This window comes from Pogoniulus pusillus, chromosome 29 (genome assembly GCF_015220805.1).
Source record: "Pogoniulus pusillus isolate bPogPus1 chromosome 29, bPogPus1.pri, whole genome shotgun sequence".
In the NCBI taxonomy this organism is placed as follows: Eukaryota; Metazoa; Chordata; class Aves; order Piciformes; family Lybiidae; genus Pogoniulus; species Pogoniulus pusillus.
In genome coordinates, this window is record NC_087292.1 from 3,750,854 (window position 1) to 3,768,113 (window position 17,260).

General features: G+C 53.3%; 1 protein-coding gene across 1 annotated transcript in view; it reads right to left on the reverse strand.

Annotated features, from left to right (window-relative positions):
- The window catches only part of MYH7B (myosin heavy chain 7B), a 34,455-nt gene extending 21,287 nt beyond the window's left edge, over positions 1-13,168 (reverse strand). Inside the window, exons 1-13 of the mRNA XM_064167811.1 lie at positions 13,072-13,168; positions 12,182-12,285; positions 10,016-10,159; positions 9,766-9,922; positions 9,637-9,664; positions 8,475-8,571; positions 7,518-7,541; positions 5,098-5,190; positions 4,328-4,391; positions 4,112-4,210; positions 2,468-2,571; positions 1,823-1,961; positions 533-651 (exon numbers count right to left, since the gene is read on the reverse strand). Of these exons, the coding sequence (XP_064023881.1) occupies positions 533-651; positions 1,823-1,961; positions 2,468-2,571; positions 4,112-4,210; positions 4,328-4,391; positions 5,098-5,190; positions 7,518-7,541; positions 8,475-8,571; positions 9,637-9,664; positions 9,766-9,922; positions 10,016-10,159; positions 12,182-12,285; positions 13,072-13,168 (1,269 nt within the window). The remainder of the gene's footprint in view (positions 1-532; positions 652-1,822; positions 1,962-2,467; positions 2,572-4,111; positions 4,211-4,327; positions 4,392-5,097; positions 5,191-7,517; positions 7,542-8,474; positions 8,572-9,636; positions 9,665-9,765; positions 9,923-10,015; positions 10,160-12,181; positions 12,286-13,071) is intronic.
- Positions 13,169-17,260: the final 4,092 nt, after the last annotated feature.

Genomic DNA, 17,260 nt, shown 5'->3' on the forward strand with positions numbered 1-17,260 from the left:
TACATGGCAGAAGCTTACAGCTCCCTTTGGATGAGACACCATCTTCTAAAGTCCTCTTCACTTTGTCTTGAGGACTGGTTAGGACTGTTCAGGGCAGGTTTGGGTCCTTGACTGTGATGTGGCTGGAATCTGACAAGGGTGCATTTGACTCTCCCACAAGATCCCTTTGGTGCAGTACTTAGATCTGAGTTTTCTGCTTTCCAGAGCCAAACTCCTCATGGGAGTGTGATTGTCTCTGATCCCTAGAAACTGGACCTCCTCTGGCTGTGATCCAACCCACAAGCCACTGCACTGAGCCTCCAGCCTTGGCTAATGCCCAGAGTTATCTGCCACCTCTGCCACCTACTTCCCCAGCTGCTGCAAGCCAGTAAGCGTGGATATACCTTCTCATGCTGCCCCAGAATCAACTCCTAAACCCAAGAGGATGAACTGAAGCATCAGCTAGCCTGTGCAGAGGACATTACACAGTGGTTCTCCTGCAGAGGACTGACAAAGCAGCATGAGCAGGGAGCCCAAGGCCCAGCACACTCACCTGTTCCACATTCTGACCTTTGGTCACATATTCATTGCCCACTTTCACACGAGGGTGGAGCAAGCCCTTGATGAGGTCAGCTGAGCTGATTCCCATGAGGTAGGCAGCTTTGTCAGCACCTGTAAACCATTGCAAAGGTGTGAGGAGCCAGCAAGGAAGCCCCAGAAAGGGGAAAATAAAGAAAGCAAAACAAATTCCCAGGTCTTCTGCTGACCACTGCTAACTACAGTGGCTTTTCCACCTGCTCCAGAGCCTCCTCCAGTGTCCAGTGTGATTTCCCAACCTGGACATTGTAGGATGCTTTTAAAGTCTGATCCTTCCTGTCTGAGGAGTTACTGTGTGCAGGAGATGGCCAGAGCAGACCTGCTGTATCTGATCAGGTGCCTATCATGTTTTTGAGTCTTCTTGATCTGGGGATCTCTAGAATTTTCCAGTGGGAGCTTGAACTCCCATGCAGTGAAATGAAACTGACCAGAAGAAAGGTGATTTTTCTTGCTTATCTTTCACAGGCTGTTAATAAGAGATTGTAGCTATAAATCACCTCTGTAGGGGCATCACTGCTAGGTCAGAATCTTCCTTAATTACCAGATAGGAGGTGAAAGCTGTTCTGACATTCCTCAGGCAAGAAGATGAGTGTTAGCCTGAAAAGGTCTGACCCAGGTAGTCCTCTCTGCTGGATCCCTGCATCAGCTGATGAAGGCTTAAACTTTCCAGTTCTGTAGGGCTCCCCCTTCTCATCCTTCCACAGCCTGGGAAGTCAGCCTCTCCTTGAAGCCTGCCTGGCAGCCAGGCAGTGCAAAAGCAACAGAAAATATCTGAGCTCTGAGTGCTCTGAACTGTCAAGTTTGCTCTGCAACCTGGCTCCTCTTAGATCCATGATCTGCACTGGATCTTCCTAAACAATACACAAGGAAAAGTATTAGACAGAGACTGGGTTCTACTCTGACTGCTCTTCAGGAGGGTGACCTGAGCAGGTCCTTGCAAGTCCTGATCATGGCTTGGCTCTGGAAGGCTGTCTAATGGGGGCAAGAGAAGAGCTGGAGAAGAACAAGAGAAGACTGAACAAGCTAGGCTGTGACAGAGGAAAACCTGATGCAGATGAGACCACCTAATGCCTGCAGTCAAGCCTGGCCCAAGCCCCTTTGTGCACCTCCAGCAGGTGTGGATGCTTGGAATCGTGGTCACTGACCTCCACAGGCCAAGCCAGGAAAGTTCTCACAGCCTGCTCTTGGAGGAATTTGGATGCCCAGCCCAGGCTGGGCAGGTGTGGCAGCAGGGAGCCCAACTCACTTTCAGTGCCATCAGCCTCTGCCTGCTCTTCTCGCTGCTTCTGCTTGAACTTCATGTTGCCAAAGTGCATGATAGCTCCCACTATTTTATAGGAGCCAAGTTTCTCCTCATTGCTGAAGCCCAAGATGTCCATGGCATGCTGAGGAGACACAAAGCAGCACAGACAGAACAAGATCACCACTCTGAGGTGAGGGTTGGCCCTCCCATCATTTTCTAGGGCGCTCCCTCTATCCTGGGCTTCTGGGCAGGGTCTTCTATCTGGTGGTCACCTAGACAAGGATTCCTGTCTGTGGGAGTTTGAGTCCAGCTCCCATAAGATCTATTTGAAAGCAAAAGCACTAGCAGGAGGTTTTCCAAACTGAGGTCTCATTTTATCACGGGGGCCATGGGAACTGCCCCTGTGCTACAGGAGAGTTTCTGTCCTCTGCCTGGAGGAGGTTGTGGACAGAGATCAGAGTCACTCTGCTCTTCCTCGTAGGTTCACAACATGTGTGGAGCAACTGCCAATAAACCAGACAGAGCTCACACCCAGCTTAGAGAGGGACACAGCAAAGCCAGGCCACAGCCCCATGTCTGCCCAGAAGCAGGCTGTGCCCTCCAGCTGGGCCTGCCTCGGGCTGTGCAGTGGGGAGGAAGAACACCTACGTCTGTCGCCATGAGCTCCTCGCCATCATCCATGTTGTCCACAGTTGTCACGCCCTGGGAGCAGAAGTGGTAGTCGTAGGGGTTGAGGGAGAGCAGCAGCATATCTGTTGGGGGAAGACATGCAGAGGATGAGGCCAGTTCTGACAAACACAAAGCTTGGGCAAAGGGACAACCCTGAGAAGAGATGAAGAGGAATGGGCTTCGGCAGCCTCAACTGCAGGGCGCCAGCCACGGGAGGGACAGCCTCTTCAAGCCCAGGGAGGTCCACACAGGGGTCCATCCCTTTTGTGATGTGCCTCCTGCTTGCTATCTTGGGACCTGGCTTGGCTGCAGACTGATTTAGAAGTGGACATCCATGTCCTTGTGACCACCAGATAAGATTACTGCTCTGCACAGCTCTTCAGACCTGCCTAATAAGGGCTTCTTCTCGAGCCAGCAACAAGCTCCAGAGCCCACAGCTGACCAGTCTAGGGAATGACCACCCCAGGGGACAGTGCCAGCCATCTTTCTGCAGTGTAGAAAGGTTTTATGTGCCCTCTGTGTGACCTGGCACCAGCAGGGCAGGGCTGCTCAGAACACAGGACTGCCCCAGGGCAAATGTGGGTCAGCTCAGATTATCCTGGGAGAACACATCTAGGACTGGACTAGACCAGAGCTGCTGCTGCAGTTGAGCTGTGCAGCTGCTTTCAAGCTCACCTGAAGCAGGTCATCTCTCCAGGGTGGCTGAAGGAGCTCAGAGTAGGCTACAAAGCACCTCCCCCTACCCCAGAATGAGTAAATATCCAGTCTGAGGTCCTGATGTAGCCACCACGCCAAGGACACTGTGCAAGGCAGCTTTGCAAAGCACAATCCTGCAGACAGACTCTGAGTGATCACTACTCTGCTCTTAGCTGCAGAAAGGGCTTCAGTCTGGCTTCTCAGTCTGTGAGGATAAAGGAGGTTGGACTAGATGACCTCTTGAAATCCCTTCCCCTCTGAATTATCCACCAATCCTCTGACCCTGTGCAGCCAGCAAAGCACTTGAGGGCATGGTGAGCTGAGCTTGTTCATTCCTTGTGGACCCCAAAGCTAACTCACAGAGCTCTGGGTGGCTGTTTTCAGCCTGTCACACCTATGAAGGCTTTGCTGCAGCTTCACAGAATAGAATCATAGAATCGACCAGGTTGGAAGAGATCTCCAAGATCACTCAGCCCAACCTAGCACCCAGCCCTAGCCAATCAACCAGGCCATGGCACTAAGTGCCCCAGCCAGGCTTTGCTTGAATACACCCAGGGATGGCCACTCCACCACCTCCCTGGGCAGCCCATTCCAATGCCAATCACTCTCTCTGCCAACAATTTCCTCCTAACATCCAGCCTAGACCTCCCTTGGCACAACTTGAGGATGTGTCCCCTTGTTCTATAGCTGGTTGCCTGGCAGAAGAGACCAACCCTAGCTGGCTACAACCTCCCTTCAGGTAGTTGTAAAGAGCAATGAGGTCACCCCTGAGCCTCCTCTTCTGCAGGCTGCACACCCTCAGCTCCCTCAGCCTCTCCTCACAGGGCTGTGCTCCAGCTTTGTTGCCCTTCCCTGGACACATTCCAGCACCTCAGTGTCTCTCTTGAATTGAGGAGCCCAGAACTGGGCACAGCAGAACTACCTTACCTTGCAGCTCTGGCTTCTTCCCAGAGAGGATCTGGTAGTAGATGTGGTAGCTTCGCTCTTTGGGCTGCTGGAAAATCACTCTTGATTTTTCCAGGAGATCTAGAAGGAAATTGAGCAGAGGAGTTAGAGGAGGGATTGCTCTTTCCAGGAGCTGATCTGGCAGAAACAGTGAGCTGGACTCATCCCTGCCCACCACACAGGCACCTCCCTACTCACAGATGTCAATGTCTGCTGAGGCCAGCTTCCCTGAGGGGCCAAAATGGATCCGGATGAACTTACCCTGAAACACAGACACAGAAGGTCAGTGCTGGGCCTGGCTGTGCAGATACAGCTCTCAGCAGCTCCTAGAAACCTCAGGCAGCTACAAGACACTGGTAATTTGCCACTTCTGAAGCTCCTGTTGATGCCAGCCAAGTCCCTAGGCTCTGTGAGGGGTGAAGTCCTCTGCTTTGTAACGTGCAGAGGTTCAGACAGCACCAGCTAAGGCTTTAGCCACTGGGCAGGCAAAAGTTCCACTCATCAGGTAAATCCCTGTCCTCAGCTCCTAAAGCCAAGCACTTTTGCAGGGCAGGGTGACAACAAGCCTCCCACAGCCTCCTGCCCCTTGGTGTGCTGAGAAAGCCCACCCAGGAGTGTCTGCTCTCCCTCCAAGGCATCAAAAGCACCATGGCTGAAAAGCTGTGCACCCAAGAGCAGAGCCAGGCTGGGCTTAGCAAGGAAAGGTGCTGCTGCCTGGAAGGGGCACACTTGTCCACCCCAGCTCCAGCACTCCAGGCTGTGCTTACTGGGCCTCTCAGCTCTGCTCCTGCAAGGGCTTTCTCTGCAACCATGACTCACCCTGCCCAACACACCATTTGCTGCACTGCTGGCACCAGAGGAAGCCTGGCCTCAGCACTCCAATCCCAGCAGGAAGCCTTTGGCTCCCACGGGACAAAACCACAGTGCCACAAGTGCCACACTCAGCTCCGCCCGCCTCAGACACTTACAAACCGCGAGGAGTTGTCATTCCTTATGGTCTTGGCATTGCCAAAGGCTTCCATAGCTGGGTTAGCCTCGATGATTTGATCTTCGAGGGTGCCCTGGAAAACAAAACCAAAGGCCATTGTCAGCTCCAGCCCAGCCAGGGGGGGATCTGCTACCAACACCACAGGCAAACAGGGGCTGGGCTCCTGGCACCACTTGCCTGCTGCGCTCCTTAGCTGTCTGCAGCAGCCTGCTGCACCTCAGGCATCTCCTTGTCTCAAGAGACAGCACAGCTGCTTTTTACAGCAGTGCTCTGTGGGATTCTCCTTGTCTAAACTGGTCCTTCTGAAGCTCCAAGCTACTGCCCCTTCTGCACAGAGCAGTCCTTAGCCTCTCTGTTAGGCTAAGGACAGGGAAACCACCAGCAAGCACATGGTATCACCGCAACAATCTGAAACCTTTCAGGCTCTTTGACTTTGTCAGGCTTTTCCTCTTTCACCAGACCAAAGTCTTGGACAGTCCAACTCACAGCCCATTGCAAAAGAAGAGGTCCAGAAGACAGGCTTGGTCTACAGCTCCCTACACCACCAACGTGCACAGCAGGGGCACAGTGATGGGAACACATCACAGGTCCCATCTGGAGTGATCTGCTGAACTCACTGGAGCTCTCCTGAGCAAGCCCCAAGATTAATCTTGTCCTAAGGTTGTTTTTCCATTCATGTTTCACACACTGAAAGTTAAAGAGACAACCTCCATCTGGGCAAGAGTGCAAGGAGAGAGGCAAGAGGCCTGTGCCAAGCCACACAGAGGGCAGTGGGGTTTGATGACAGAATCTGGTGGCACAGGCTCCTGCAGGACTGCCCAAGAGAGCTTTTATCCATGTCCTGGCACATTACAGCCCATGGGACTTTTCCTAGGTGGGAACCACCAGCCCTGGGTTCTGCCCACCAAGAGCTGAGTTACCAATGCTGGGCCCATGACTGCTCCCCACCTCTGCAGCTCCAGGTGTGTGAAGGGCAAAAGAAACCAGGAGCAGCTGTCAGTCACAGTTTGTTTTGTCACCTGGATGTCCTCTGGCCTGTTATCTTCAAACCCAGCCTGATCTCAAACTGCCTGGCCTATGAGAAACAAAGGAGGCTGCCCCATAACCCAGAGGTTCAGCCCTCAACCATCTCAGTCTTGGCAAGTGGTGTGATATTCATGTGCTGATGAGCATCCCCCACCCAAGAGTGTGGGGCAGCTACAGGCTGTGCCTCGGTGCTCAGCAGAGACCGAGGCCAAGGACATAGGACTGAGATGCTGAGCCCTTGGGGTGCTGGAAGCACCAGGGACTGAAGCTTTGCTGGGTTTCTGAAGGTACTCAGGTGTTTCTGGGGAGCTAGGCAAGTGCCTCAGGAATGTACTCCAGACATCAGCTGCCTGCAGTGTGGTGGTCTGGTTTGAGCCATTTCAGGTCCTTGCACCTCCTGGCATCATCAGGGCCTCAGATTGCTGCTGGAGCGCAGTGCAGCCCCTGGCAAAATGCCTCTTCTCACCACTCTCTGCTGGGCTTCAAGACTGAGGAACACACTAACAGCTCAGAAAGTGGAAGTTTCAGCTTATCACAGAATCACAGAACATTAGGGGTTGGAAAGGAGCTTGAAAGCTCATCCAGTCCAAGCTCCTGCCAGAGCAGGATCACCTGGAGTAGGTCAAACAGGAACACGTCCAGCCAGGTTTCAAATGTCTCCAGAGAAGGAGACTCCACAACCTCTCTGGGCAGCCTGCTCCAGTGTTTTGTCACCCTCACAGTGAAAAAGTTTTTCCTTATGTTCCCATTGAACCTTCCCTGCTCCAGCTTGCACCTTTTGCCTCTGGTCCTATCATTGGACATCACTGAGCAGAGCCTGGATCTGTCATCCTGACACTGCCCTTTGCATCTTTATAGAATCGTAGAATCCTCAGGGCTGGAAGGGACCTCAAGGATCATCCATCTCCAACCCCCCTGCCACAGGCAGGGACACCTCAGATTCTCATCCAGCCTGGCTTTAAAAGCTTTATCAGCATGAATGAGATCCCCATTCAGTCTCCTCCTCTCCAAGATAAAGTGCCCTAGCTCCCTCAGACTTTCCTCAGCAGGGAGATGTTCTGCTGCCTTCAGCATCTTTGTGGCTCTGCACTGGCCTCTTTCAAGCAGTGTCTTTGGAGGAACCCACACCACCTCCAGGCAAACACAGTGCTGGTTAGAAATGGGCCTTTGAAGAGCACTGATCCCTTGAAGAGTCACAAAGGTAGAAAGTTACTAAGAGATGAAACACCAAAGCTTGAAGCTATAGGAGGGTAGGAGACACGAAGCCAGGCGTAAGGCAGAGGCCCCACCCAGGCATTCCTCATCATCCCACCACAGCCCTGTGCTGCAGCACAACTGTTCTCAGCATAGGGATTAGGAGTCTCCAACACTTACCCCACTTTTAGTGGCAAGAGCTGCCTAGAGAAAGGAAAGAAAATTTGTCTTTAGAAATCCAGAAAAGGCAGGCAAGAAGCACAAGAAGCATGGTCAGGAAAGCAGGGCATGACCATTTAGTGCCAAAAATACGTCCAAGGAGGGAAGGAAAAAAAAAGAGCAAATAATAAAATGGGAGGATTAAACTTTGTAAGAGATGCCAAAAAGTTGTTAAAGAGATTAGCTCAAGAAAATAAAGAAATGCATCCAAAAAAAAAAGCAAGAAGAGTTAAATCCAAACCCAAAGAAGAGTAAAGAAAAGAAAGGCTGAGGTATTGCTTGGTCCATTTGCTTCTGCAGGGGAAAAGCCTCAAGGTATCAAGAGGAAATAAGCACTTGCAAAGGGCAGCTCCAAAATAACCAGCACCAAAGAAATGCAAGAATCAAAACAAGAGCAAGAAAAGCACAAGGTAGAAAAGGGTCCAAAAGAACAAGAGGAGAACAAAAGAAGAGGAGAGAAGGATGAAAAGCAAGGCTTAAAAGAAGCAAGGTGGGAAATGGCAGCTTTACTCCAGTCTTTTAGTGCTCCTTAAGAAGATCTGTGGGGCGTTGGGAGGAGGAAGAGAAGATCCAAAGGGCACCCAAAGTGCCTCTTGCAGGCTGCAGAGATGGAGCAGCCAGATCAAAAAATCATAATGATCAATAAAGAAAAAAATTCCATTTCCCCTTGAGCAGAATTAATTTCAAGCCTTGCTTGTTCAAAAGTCAGGGGGAAGCCAAGCCCTTGGGTGGGTCAGCCCAAAACACACTTCCAAAGGCAAAAAGTTGAGGGTAGACAAAAGGAAAAAAAAAAACAAAACCACAAGACCAAAAACAAACCCAAAAGTAAAAAGAAGGAAGGGGAAAGAGAAGGAAAAGAGAAAAACAAGAAAGGGAGGAAGGAAAACAGCAAGAACTTGTTTCAAAAGAGGGTCTTACTAATTTCTTGCCCGGTGTGTCGCCCAAGGCTGCCACAATGGCAAAGTACTGAATGACCCTCTTGGTGTTTACAGTCTTACCAGCACCAGATTCTCCGCTTAGAGCAACAGAAATACACAGATCAAGGACATGAGGCAAAGAACAGGCAAACCTCCACGCAGAGCCCCTGCCCACCTACTGTCCTGCACCTCCGTGCCACAGGGAGAAGCAAGCTATCAGAGGGGAGGGCAGGCTGGCACCGTTAATGCCCTCCAGCCCTGGGATGTGCGTGCTTGGCTTCGGAGCAAACCCCAGCTGCGTGGTCACCGTGTCCTGCGGCAGCACACCCAGGCTCTGCCGGCCTCCTGGCAGGTGCCACGGGGGGTCAGCTGCCCTCTGCGGCATGGCAGGAGGTGCCAGCCGCCACCAAGGCTATAGGGCCCTGGCCCCAGGGCTTCAGCTGTCCAGGATCAGCCAGGAAGCAGCCTCCCCAGCAGCTTCAGCACGCCTGGCTTTGCTGGCGGCTCTCGGGCACGGGGGTGGCACAGCGCCGGGGTGAATCCTGCCCCGCGTGGGGTGTGGGTGGTCGGCAGGCCCTGCTGAGCTCATCCCTATAGTTAGCTGCTCTGCCATTGTAATCCCAGATCACAAAGAGCTGGGGGGGAACCGGGGGGCAGAGCTGCCACCGGACACACGCCAAGCATCTCTCGGCAGCCTCTGCCTTTCCTAATTAGGCCATGGCCGAGGCTCGGAATGTCCGTGGCTCCTGGCAGCGGTGTAAGGCCCTTTGGTGGCCTTTATATAGCCCTTATCTGTATGTCACTTGAAATCAACCTGGCCTACACCCTCCCACATCACCCTCCGCCCCCCCACCCCTCTAGCCACTGCCATCTCCCTCCAGCCTTGGCCTGCCTCTCTCCTTCCCCCTTGCTCCATGGAGGATGTGGGTGGTCAGGACACCCCTCGGCAGCTGTCAGGGTGCAGCGGAGCTGCCTGCCAGGCCCACACGGGGCTTTGTCACCTGGCACGGTGGTGGGAAGGGATGGGGAAGCCAACAGCTGCTGGGCTAGGGGGTGACATGGCTGGGGAGGACGGCCTGGGGCACAAAGTGTGTGCCCAAGGCTCTCCCAAGAGCCTCGACCGCTCGCATCAGGGCAGGGTGAAGGCACAGAGGGAAACTTACGTGATGAGCATGGACTGGTTTTCACGGTCTGGAAGAGAACAGGCAGGTGTTAGAGCAGTGCCACCCACCTCACCCCCTGCCCAGGAGCCCAGCCCCGCCACGAGAGGGGTGCCCAGGGGCAGGGCTTACTGCGCAGCATGTCATTGTAGGCATTGTCAGCGATGGAGTAGATGTGGGGGGGGGCCTCGGTGCGACGCTTGCCCTTGTAGGCAGCCACCACGGGCGCAGTGTAGACAGGCAGCCACTTGTAGGGGTTGATGGTGACACAGAAGAGCCCTGAGTAGGTCTGCAGGGGGAAAGGGGGTGGATAAGGGATAGGGATTGCCCAATGGCCTTTCACTCCCTCCCTGCTCCTCATCCCCCGGTGCCACCAGCTTACGTAGATCATCCAGTGGGAGTAGCGGCGCTTCAGGTTGTAGAGCACGGAGGCCTCGTTGAGGTGTGTCAGCATGGCCATGTCCTCGATCATGTCGAACTTAGGGGGGTTCATGGGCTGCACATCATCCTCCTTCACCACCCGTGTCTGACAGAGGAGGGGGGACACGTCAGGTGGGCTCTAGCCCCCACCAAACACCCTCTCCCCCAAAAGCTGCTAGCTGGAGGGACACGCTGACAGTCCCACGCTGGGGACAACCCTGGTGCCATGCCTGCTGTCTTTCCAACAGGGCTGTGCTCCATTTCATGGTGATGAGGCTAGGAGAGCCCTTCCAGCACATCAGCCACAAAGTCCAGCTCGGACAAGTAAGCCTCAGAACCATTCCCTCCTCAGGAAGATGGATTATGGTGAAGCTTTACAGGGGCATCCAAGATGTCACCTCACAACAAGCTCAATGCCTTGTCCTGCACCCTTCTTCACCGCCTAAACCCCTGCAGTGGCACAGGCTTTAGCTCAGAGGGATCCCTGCTTATAAGGGCAAACAGCTGAAGCCTGAACCCCTTCACCTCTAACTGGATTTATGTAATCCCAGCAAAGCCAGGCACTGGGAAACTATCGCCGCTACCTCCCTGGCCTGGATGGAAGTTGCTGGATTTAGCAAATGGTCTTGTTAATAAAGATGAAACAAAACCTTCCAGAGAGGTTTTGTCTGGGCTACTTTTGCAGGTGGATATGAAGTCCACAGTGTTGCCAGGTGGTGTTAGGTGCTAAAAGCAGGAGGGCGGCTAGAGGGACAGAGATGCAGTTATGCCTCTCCAGGTCTTCTGCTGGAAATGCTGCTCCAGGGGAAGGAGGCACAGCTTCAGGTTTGGTTAATCCATGAGAAATTGTTTTAAAAGGCAGTTTCAAAGGGAAAGACCACCAAAAAAAAACCCTGTTTGCAAACTGCTTGGCAGAAGCTGAGGAGCTTTTAAACATCAGAACAGACTTTTGGACTTTATACCTTCTTGCAAGTGAATTTTATCTTGGAGAGGGCAAAGTTGTTTACTTTCCTCCTCCCCTCCCTGGTTTCAAACAAAAGTATTTTCAAAGCCTTGACACTCCTCAAAGACAATTACATCCACTTCTTTTAAACTCAGCAGAAGAGCACCTGGTGCTCTGCTGATGAGCCATGAAACAGAAATCATCCAGCTCTACCAGCCACTTGCCTGGGCAGCTCCTTGGTCTGTTTCCCAGAGTTTGACACCAGTTGCACTGCAATGAAGCTGCAGGGCCAGGCAACTTCCATAGCCAAGAAAATAATGTTACTGAGGCTCATTTGCAGTTGTTGGTGCTGGATATTATTTGGATGAATCCTCGCTTTGCCTCCCTTCTGCTGCTGGGAAACTGGAACCTCATTGCTAGCTATAGCTGGACCTAGCCCTTAGCCCAGGTCACAGAATCACAGAAGCATAGCAGCACAGAAGGGCAGAATCATATAATGGTAGGGCTTGAACACCATCAACTCCAACCCCTCTGCCAGAGCAGGATCACCTAAAGCAGATCGCTTAGGAACACATCCATGTGGCCCCCAAAAGTCTCCAGCAACAGAGGCTACACCACAACTCTGGGCAGCCTGCTCCAGTGCTCAGCTACCCTCACAGCAAAGAAGCTCCTTCTCATGTTTACAGCTCAGGTTCTACCTCTGTCCTCCCACCAGCAAAGCTCACCCCACTGCAGAAGCTGGTGAAAAGGAGCAGGAGCTGGCCAGTTGGCCTCTTACCTCCAGCTGGCCTCTTGCCTCCAGCTCGCCTCTTTCTTACCTCTTGTTCCAGCCTTGGAGCCCAGCTGGGCAGCACTGCATGGGGCTGTGCTGGGGCAGGGGCAGCCCTGGGGCAGCCAGAGCTGTGCAGAGCCAGCCTGACCCTCCTGCTTCACTCTGTCCCACAGAGTAAATGTGTTTGGAAGCAAACACCCAACGGGGGGATGCTGAACCCTGCCACTCTTGGCAAGGAACTGGCCTACGTGTCCTGAGACACCGTGGTGTGTGTCCCCTCAGGGCAGGAGTGATGGCCAAGAGTGGAAGGGTTATCAGCAAGGGCTCAGATGTTTCAGGCAGGATCTTGTCACATGTCACTCCCCTCCACACACACTCACTCTCCCTTGGGAAAGCAAAGGTGCTTTGCTTACTTCCTTATTCTTGGTTTCCACTGTGACTTTGCCACCAGAGCTTTCCTTGATTTCCACTTCAATGTAAGCTTCTTTCTCATCTGGGATCCAAACTCGCTTCTTTCCTGGAGAGGAGAGGGAAGGGGAAGGGGAAGGGGAAGGGGAAGGGGAAGGGGAAGGGGAATGGAAAGGGAAAGAGGAAAGAGAAAGAGGAAGGGCAAAGGAAAGGGGAAGTGGAACACAGAACAGCTTGAAATGAGGGAAAACCATTTGAAATTGTCAGCTGAAAGCCACATGAATGCAGCCCAGTACTACAAAAGGGCAGCAATTATTCCTTCCTATGTTCTTGGTGATAAGGGCTAAGATTTCTTTGCCCCCTTCACGTTTGGCAGCTGCTGGAGTCAACTCTTAGCCTGACAGCAGCTTGCTGTTTTACCTGTGTTTGCACTTAGACAATCATGGAAGAAGGATGTGAAAGGAAGCAAAATTCCCCTCCTTTTCTGAACAGAGAGGAGCAAGTTTGGCCCTGGAGGCCCAGCACAGTGAGATGTGTTATAGCAGGGTGGCTGGGACAGAGTCAACACCTCCAAAATGCAATGCAGCTGGAGAAGGATTTGACACCAGTCCCTCAGCCCATCTCCCTCAGCTTTCCTGCCCCTCGTGGTCAGAGGAGATAAAAGGCCACCTCCATCCACATCTCAGCAAACAAGGTGAAAGTCAAAACCCTGGCTTTCCTACTTCTGAGATTCTTCTGTCCTCCAGAGTGGTGGGGCAAGTTCTGCAGCACCCATAATACCACTAGGAGCAGGACTGGAGAAGGCATGGGGAGCTCCAGAGAGAGCCACAGCCAAGGGGCTGACACGGGGCACTCACAGGGGGCTGTGCTGAGAGCTGCCCTGGGGGGGTCTTACCATCAAAGGGAATTGTCTGAAGCTTCAGCTGCTCCGTGTAGCTTTTCCGGAGGTACTCAGCAGCCTCCCCAAACTCGCTCATGTCCAGCATGGACATCTTGGCTAGCTGGAGGAAGGCTTGGCAGCAGCGAAGGAAGAGTGAAAGCCACACGAACGCTGAAAGGAGGGAAGGGAGAAGGTGTTAGTGCAGTTGGCTGCTGGGCAGTCACCAAGCAGCCTTTTCATTTTAGAGAGAAGACAGGGACAATATGAGCTAATAATAACTGGAACAAGGCAATTAGTGAACACTTCCCCTTCTGCTCCTAGAGTCCTGCACTGCCAGAACCAGCTGGGTGAACCAGCATTGCTTGGCTGTCCAAACCCACCCTGGCATTTTAGGTGTCACCAGAGATGGTCAACGACATCCCTTTTCCTGAGAAACTCAGTTAAATCTTATTCTAGCCCTGCTGGAGCCCTAGTACCAGGCACAAAACCTCTGCAAAGCCCCAGCTCTGTTCTGCAGAGCAATAGTTCATGAAGATAAAAGCAGGAGTGGAGCTGTTACCCCTGGGAAGATCCCTTCCAGAGGAGCGCTGCGCCAGCTGCTTGAGAAGCGCTTTTACCACAGCGCTTTCTAATCCCCGTCTCAGGCAGCACCACACAGCAGAGCTCTGAAACTCCACAGCCACTGCTGGTAGGCAGCAGGTTGGCAAAGAGCTCAGGCCTTTGCCAAAATGCTCCTGGTCCAGCTCTGCCCACCCTCCCCTGCCCTGCCGAGGTGAAGCGGGTTAGTAGCGGAGGAGAAGCACACACACAGCCATGCTCTTCATTACTAACCTCGGTGACAGGACTGAGTGGCTGTGTGCACGGCAAAGCCCCTTTTTATTGTGTCTGTCAAGGTCAGAGTGGGAAAAGATATGTCAGAAATTCCCATGTGTCATGTCCCCACAGCTCCATTGGTGCTGCTGTCCCACTGCCCGCAGAGACACAAAAGGCAAACTTCGCTTTTATCTCGCTGCAAGTGCAGCTTGGTTATTTTTATTCCTGTATTGTCAGGCGAGCACAAAGGCAGAGCCAGAGACTCAGCTCAGGGAGCACAGCAGCTCTCCAAGCCTGCCTGTGCTCCTGCTCTGCTGGGGAGCAGAGGAATGAGAGAACTTCACTGTTTCATAGACTCATAGTTTGGGTTGGAAAAGCCCTCTAAGGTCGTCTGGTCCAACCATCAACCCACCACCACCATGGCCACTAAACCATGTCTCACCGTGCCATGGCCACACAGTGCTTGAACACCTCCAGGCATGGGGACTCCACCACCTCCCTGGGCAGCCTGTGCTAATCTCTGACCACTCTTGCACCAAAGAAATTTTTCCTGATCTCCACCATAAGGCTCCCCTGATGCAGTTTGAGGCCATTGCCTCTCCTTCTATCACCTTACACTGGGGAAAAGACACCAACTCCACCTGACTGCAGCCTCCTTTCAGAAAGCAATGAGGTCTCCCCTCAGCCTCCTCTTCTCCAGACTAAACAAGCCCAGTTCCCCCAGCTGCTCCCCACAAGACTTGTCCTCCAGACCCTTCAGCAGTTGTCCTCTGGACATGCTCCAGCACCGGAGCAATCTATCCTCCTGCTCCTTCTCCATCACAGCCTGCCAGGAGAGCTGCTGCCTGGTGGGATGTGTGTAGCCTCTGGCTTTGAGCTGGACCATCCCAGCCTCTCGTCCAGCTCTAGTTCAGCCTCTCCCTGGACAGACTGCCCAGGAATGGGAGGACTAGGGAAGGACCTTAAAGCTTGGTCTCTGCTACCTCCTTGTCTTCTCAGAGGGCTTGCCTCGCTTCCTGTGGCATGCCAGCTGCCTTTTAACACCAACCACCACAACACATCAGAATTTACTCTTCTGGTTATATCAATCAATCTCAACAGTTTGTCAGAGGCTCTGATGCTCCCCAGGGCAGGCAGACTGATGGGCAGGGGAGCCTAAAGCCCCCCAACTCTGTATTGCTGTCGTGGATGAGCTCTGCCTTTGGCGAGCCCTGCCTTCTTTGGCAAGCCCTGCCCAGCAGTAACCCCTGCCAGGTCCTGCTCCCAGAGTTCACTCACCTTGTTGGAGCTTGGTTCACGGTTGGGCCAGATTAAAGTTCTCTCCACAGAGAGGTTCCTGGGTTTCCTCCACACAGCTGTACCCAGGTGGCACCCAAAGGCACTGTGTACAAAGAGCTGATTGCAGCCCATCCCAGCAGCAGCACCATTGGCTTTCCAAGAGGGGAATGAAACCTGGCAGAGGCCAGCTAGACCCACAGCCATGCCATGAGGATTTCTGTGCCAGCCCGAGGGAAAAGCTATTTCAGCTGCTGGCATCCAAAGTGTAGTGAGGATTCTGCTCTCTGGGCTGGTGGTGTTCCTGCCTCCCCAAAGGACCCTCATGCCTGTACATCAGGCACCCTGCTCCTCTCTTTGCTTTTGTTTTGATGCCTGTTCCAAAGCAGGGCTGGATGTGTTTTTAAACCCTCCTCTCCTTCCTGCCCACACCAGGCCATGATATGCCACCATCAAGGGCAGGACCAGCACACACCATCCCCAGGGCAGAGGCCCCCAAGGAACAGCCCAGTGACTGCAGCCAGGCTGTGGAGCCCCACACCACGGTGGGCTAGCCCTGTTTAGCCCCCCAGAAACGTGGCTGTTCCTCTGTGCACTGCTCTGCTCTCTCTTGGACACAAAGCCACTCCATGTGCCCTGGGGCAGCAGCAGCACTTGTGGGCTGCTTGGACTCAACAGACTTGTGTGGCACAGGCTGCAGCCACCTCCATTGCTCCAGAGCTGGACATGAACCCAACTAGGGCTGAGTGACTTGGGAGTCACCCAGGCACGTGCAGGGAGGGGCAGAATCTGCCCTCCCTAGATGGTCTGGAACCTTCATTCCTTACCAGGGAGTGCCTCAGTGCCAAACCACCTCCTGGCTCCCAAGTTGTGTGGTCATGTCCCAGGGCAGGAGGAATTAGAAACAACCCTCACAAAGGTGGTACTAAAGAACCAGGGCTCACAGCTGCAGGGGTTTGCTGTTCTCCACTCTCTACCCCTGCACCCCAAAGTAACCTCCTGAGTAGGGGAAACTGAGGCATGGGGTGAGGAAGGATTAGCTGCACAGTGATGAACCCAGGCTGGATATGGCACAGCCTCCACTGTGGGAGATGCTTAGGGTACATGGCTTCAGCTTGGGCTCACAGATCAGGCTGCAGAGAGGTTTCTGTAGTCCCAGAATCTGCCCTGAACCTAACCCAGACCCTGAAAGGGGTTTCTGCTGGAGTCCCAGCAGCAGTCAGTCCTCCCACACAGTGTGCAGGCATGGTTTGCTGCTACACCCCATGAGCCTGAGTTGACACTGCTGTTCTCTTGCTCTCTGCCCTCCCTCCCTGCTTTGGAGTGAAGTCTGGGAGATTCACGAGATGGAGGAGAGCTCCAGACCTGTCCCCTGTGGCTTGTGCCCTAGAAGAGATGATGTCTGGGCTCAGGGCTGGGCTGATGTTGCCTTCAGTGACTGCACAGTGTAATGTAAGGTCTCTGCACAGTACCAATCCTCCCTAGGAACTCAAATGCTCCATGGATGTCAGGACAGAACAAGGTACAAGCCCTCCCCATCTCCATATCCCATGTGGGCACTCTCACCTGGTTGGTGTTCAGAAGCTCAGGTCCTCACCGGGGTTTGGCAGCAGCTGATGCAGAGCTGAACTCCACAACTGTGTCTACTGCAAATCCCCTGGGAAGACCTTCATGGGGACTGCAGTCCTGAGAGCTCCCTTGGCCATGGTGTGACAGAGGTGCTCAGCTTTGCTGAGATAGCAGCTTTGGTGTCCTCAAGAGCCATGGGCACTGGCACACCACATGCCATGCTGAAATTACCCCAGTGGTCTTCTGCCTCTCTCTCCTGGCCTCAGAGTCAGGTTTCCACCCACATCCTGGAGGAACTGAAGGACTCTGGAGTGTCTGGTGCCAAGTACCATTGCCATGAGCAGCCTGGCAGTGGGATGAGCTCTCTGCCCAGACCTACCAGCTGGCTCAGCCTCACACATTCTTCTCAGGGCATGTACTTGCCCCATGCTCTGCTCACCCCCTCCCCTGCCTTATCTTTAAAGTGATTTTATTTTTGGAGATCCCTTCTGCAGTTCCTTCTGTTCTCCCTACTTTCTCTCCCTCTTTGAAGAGGTTCCAGCAGGCT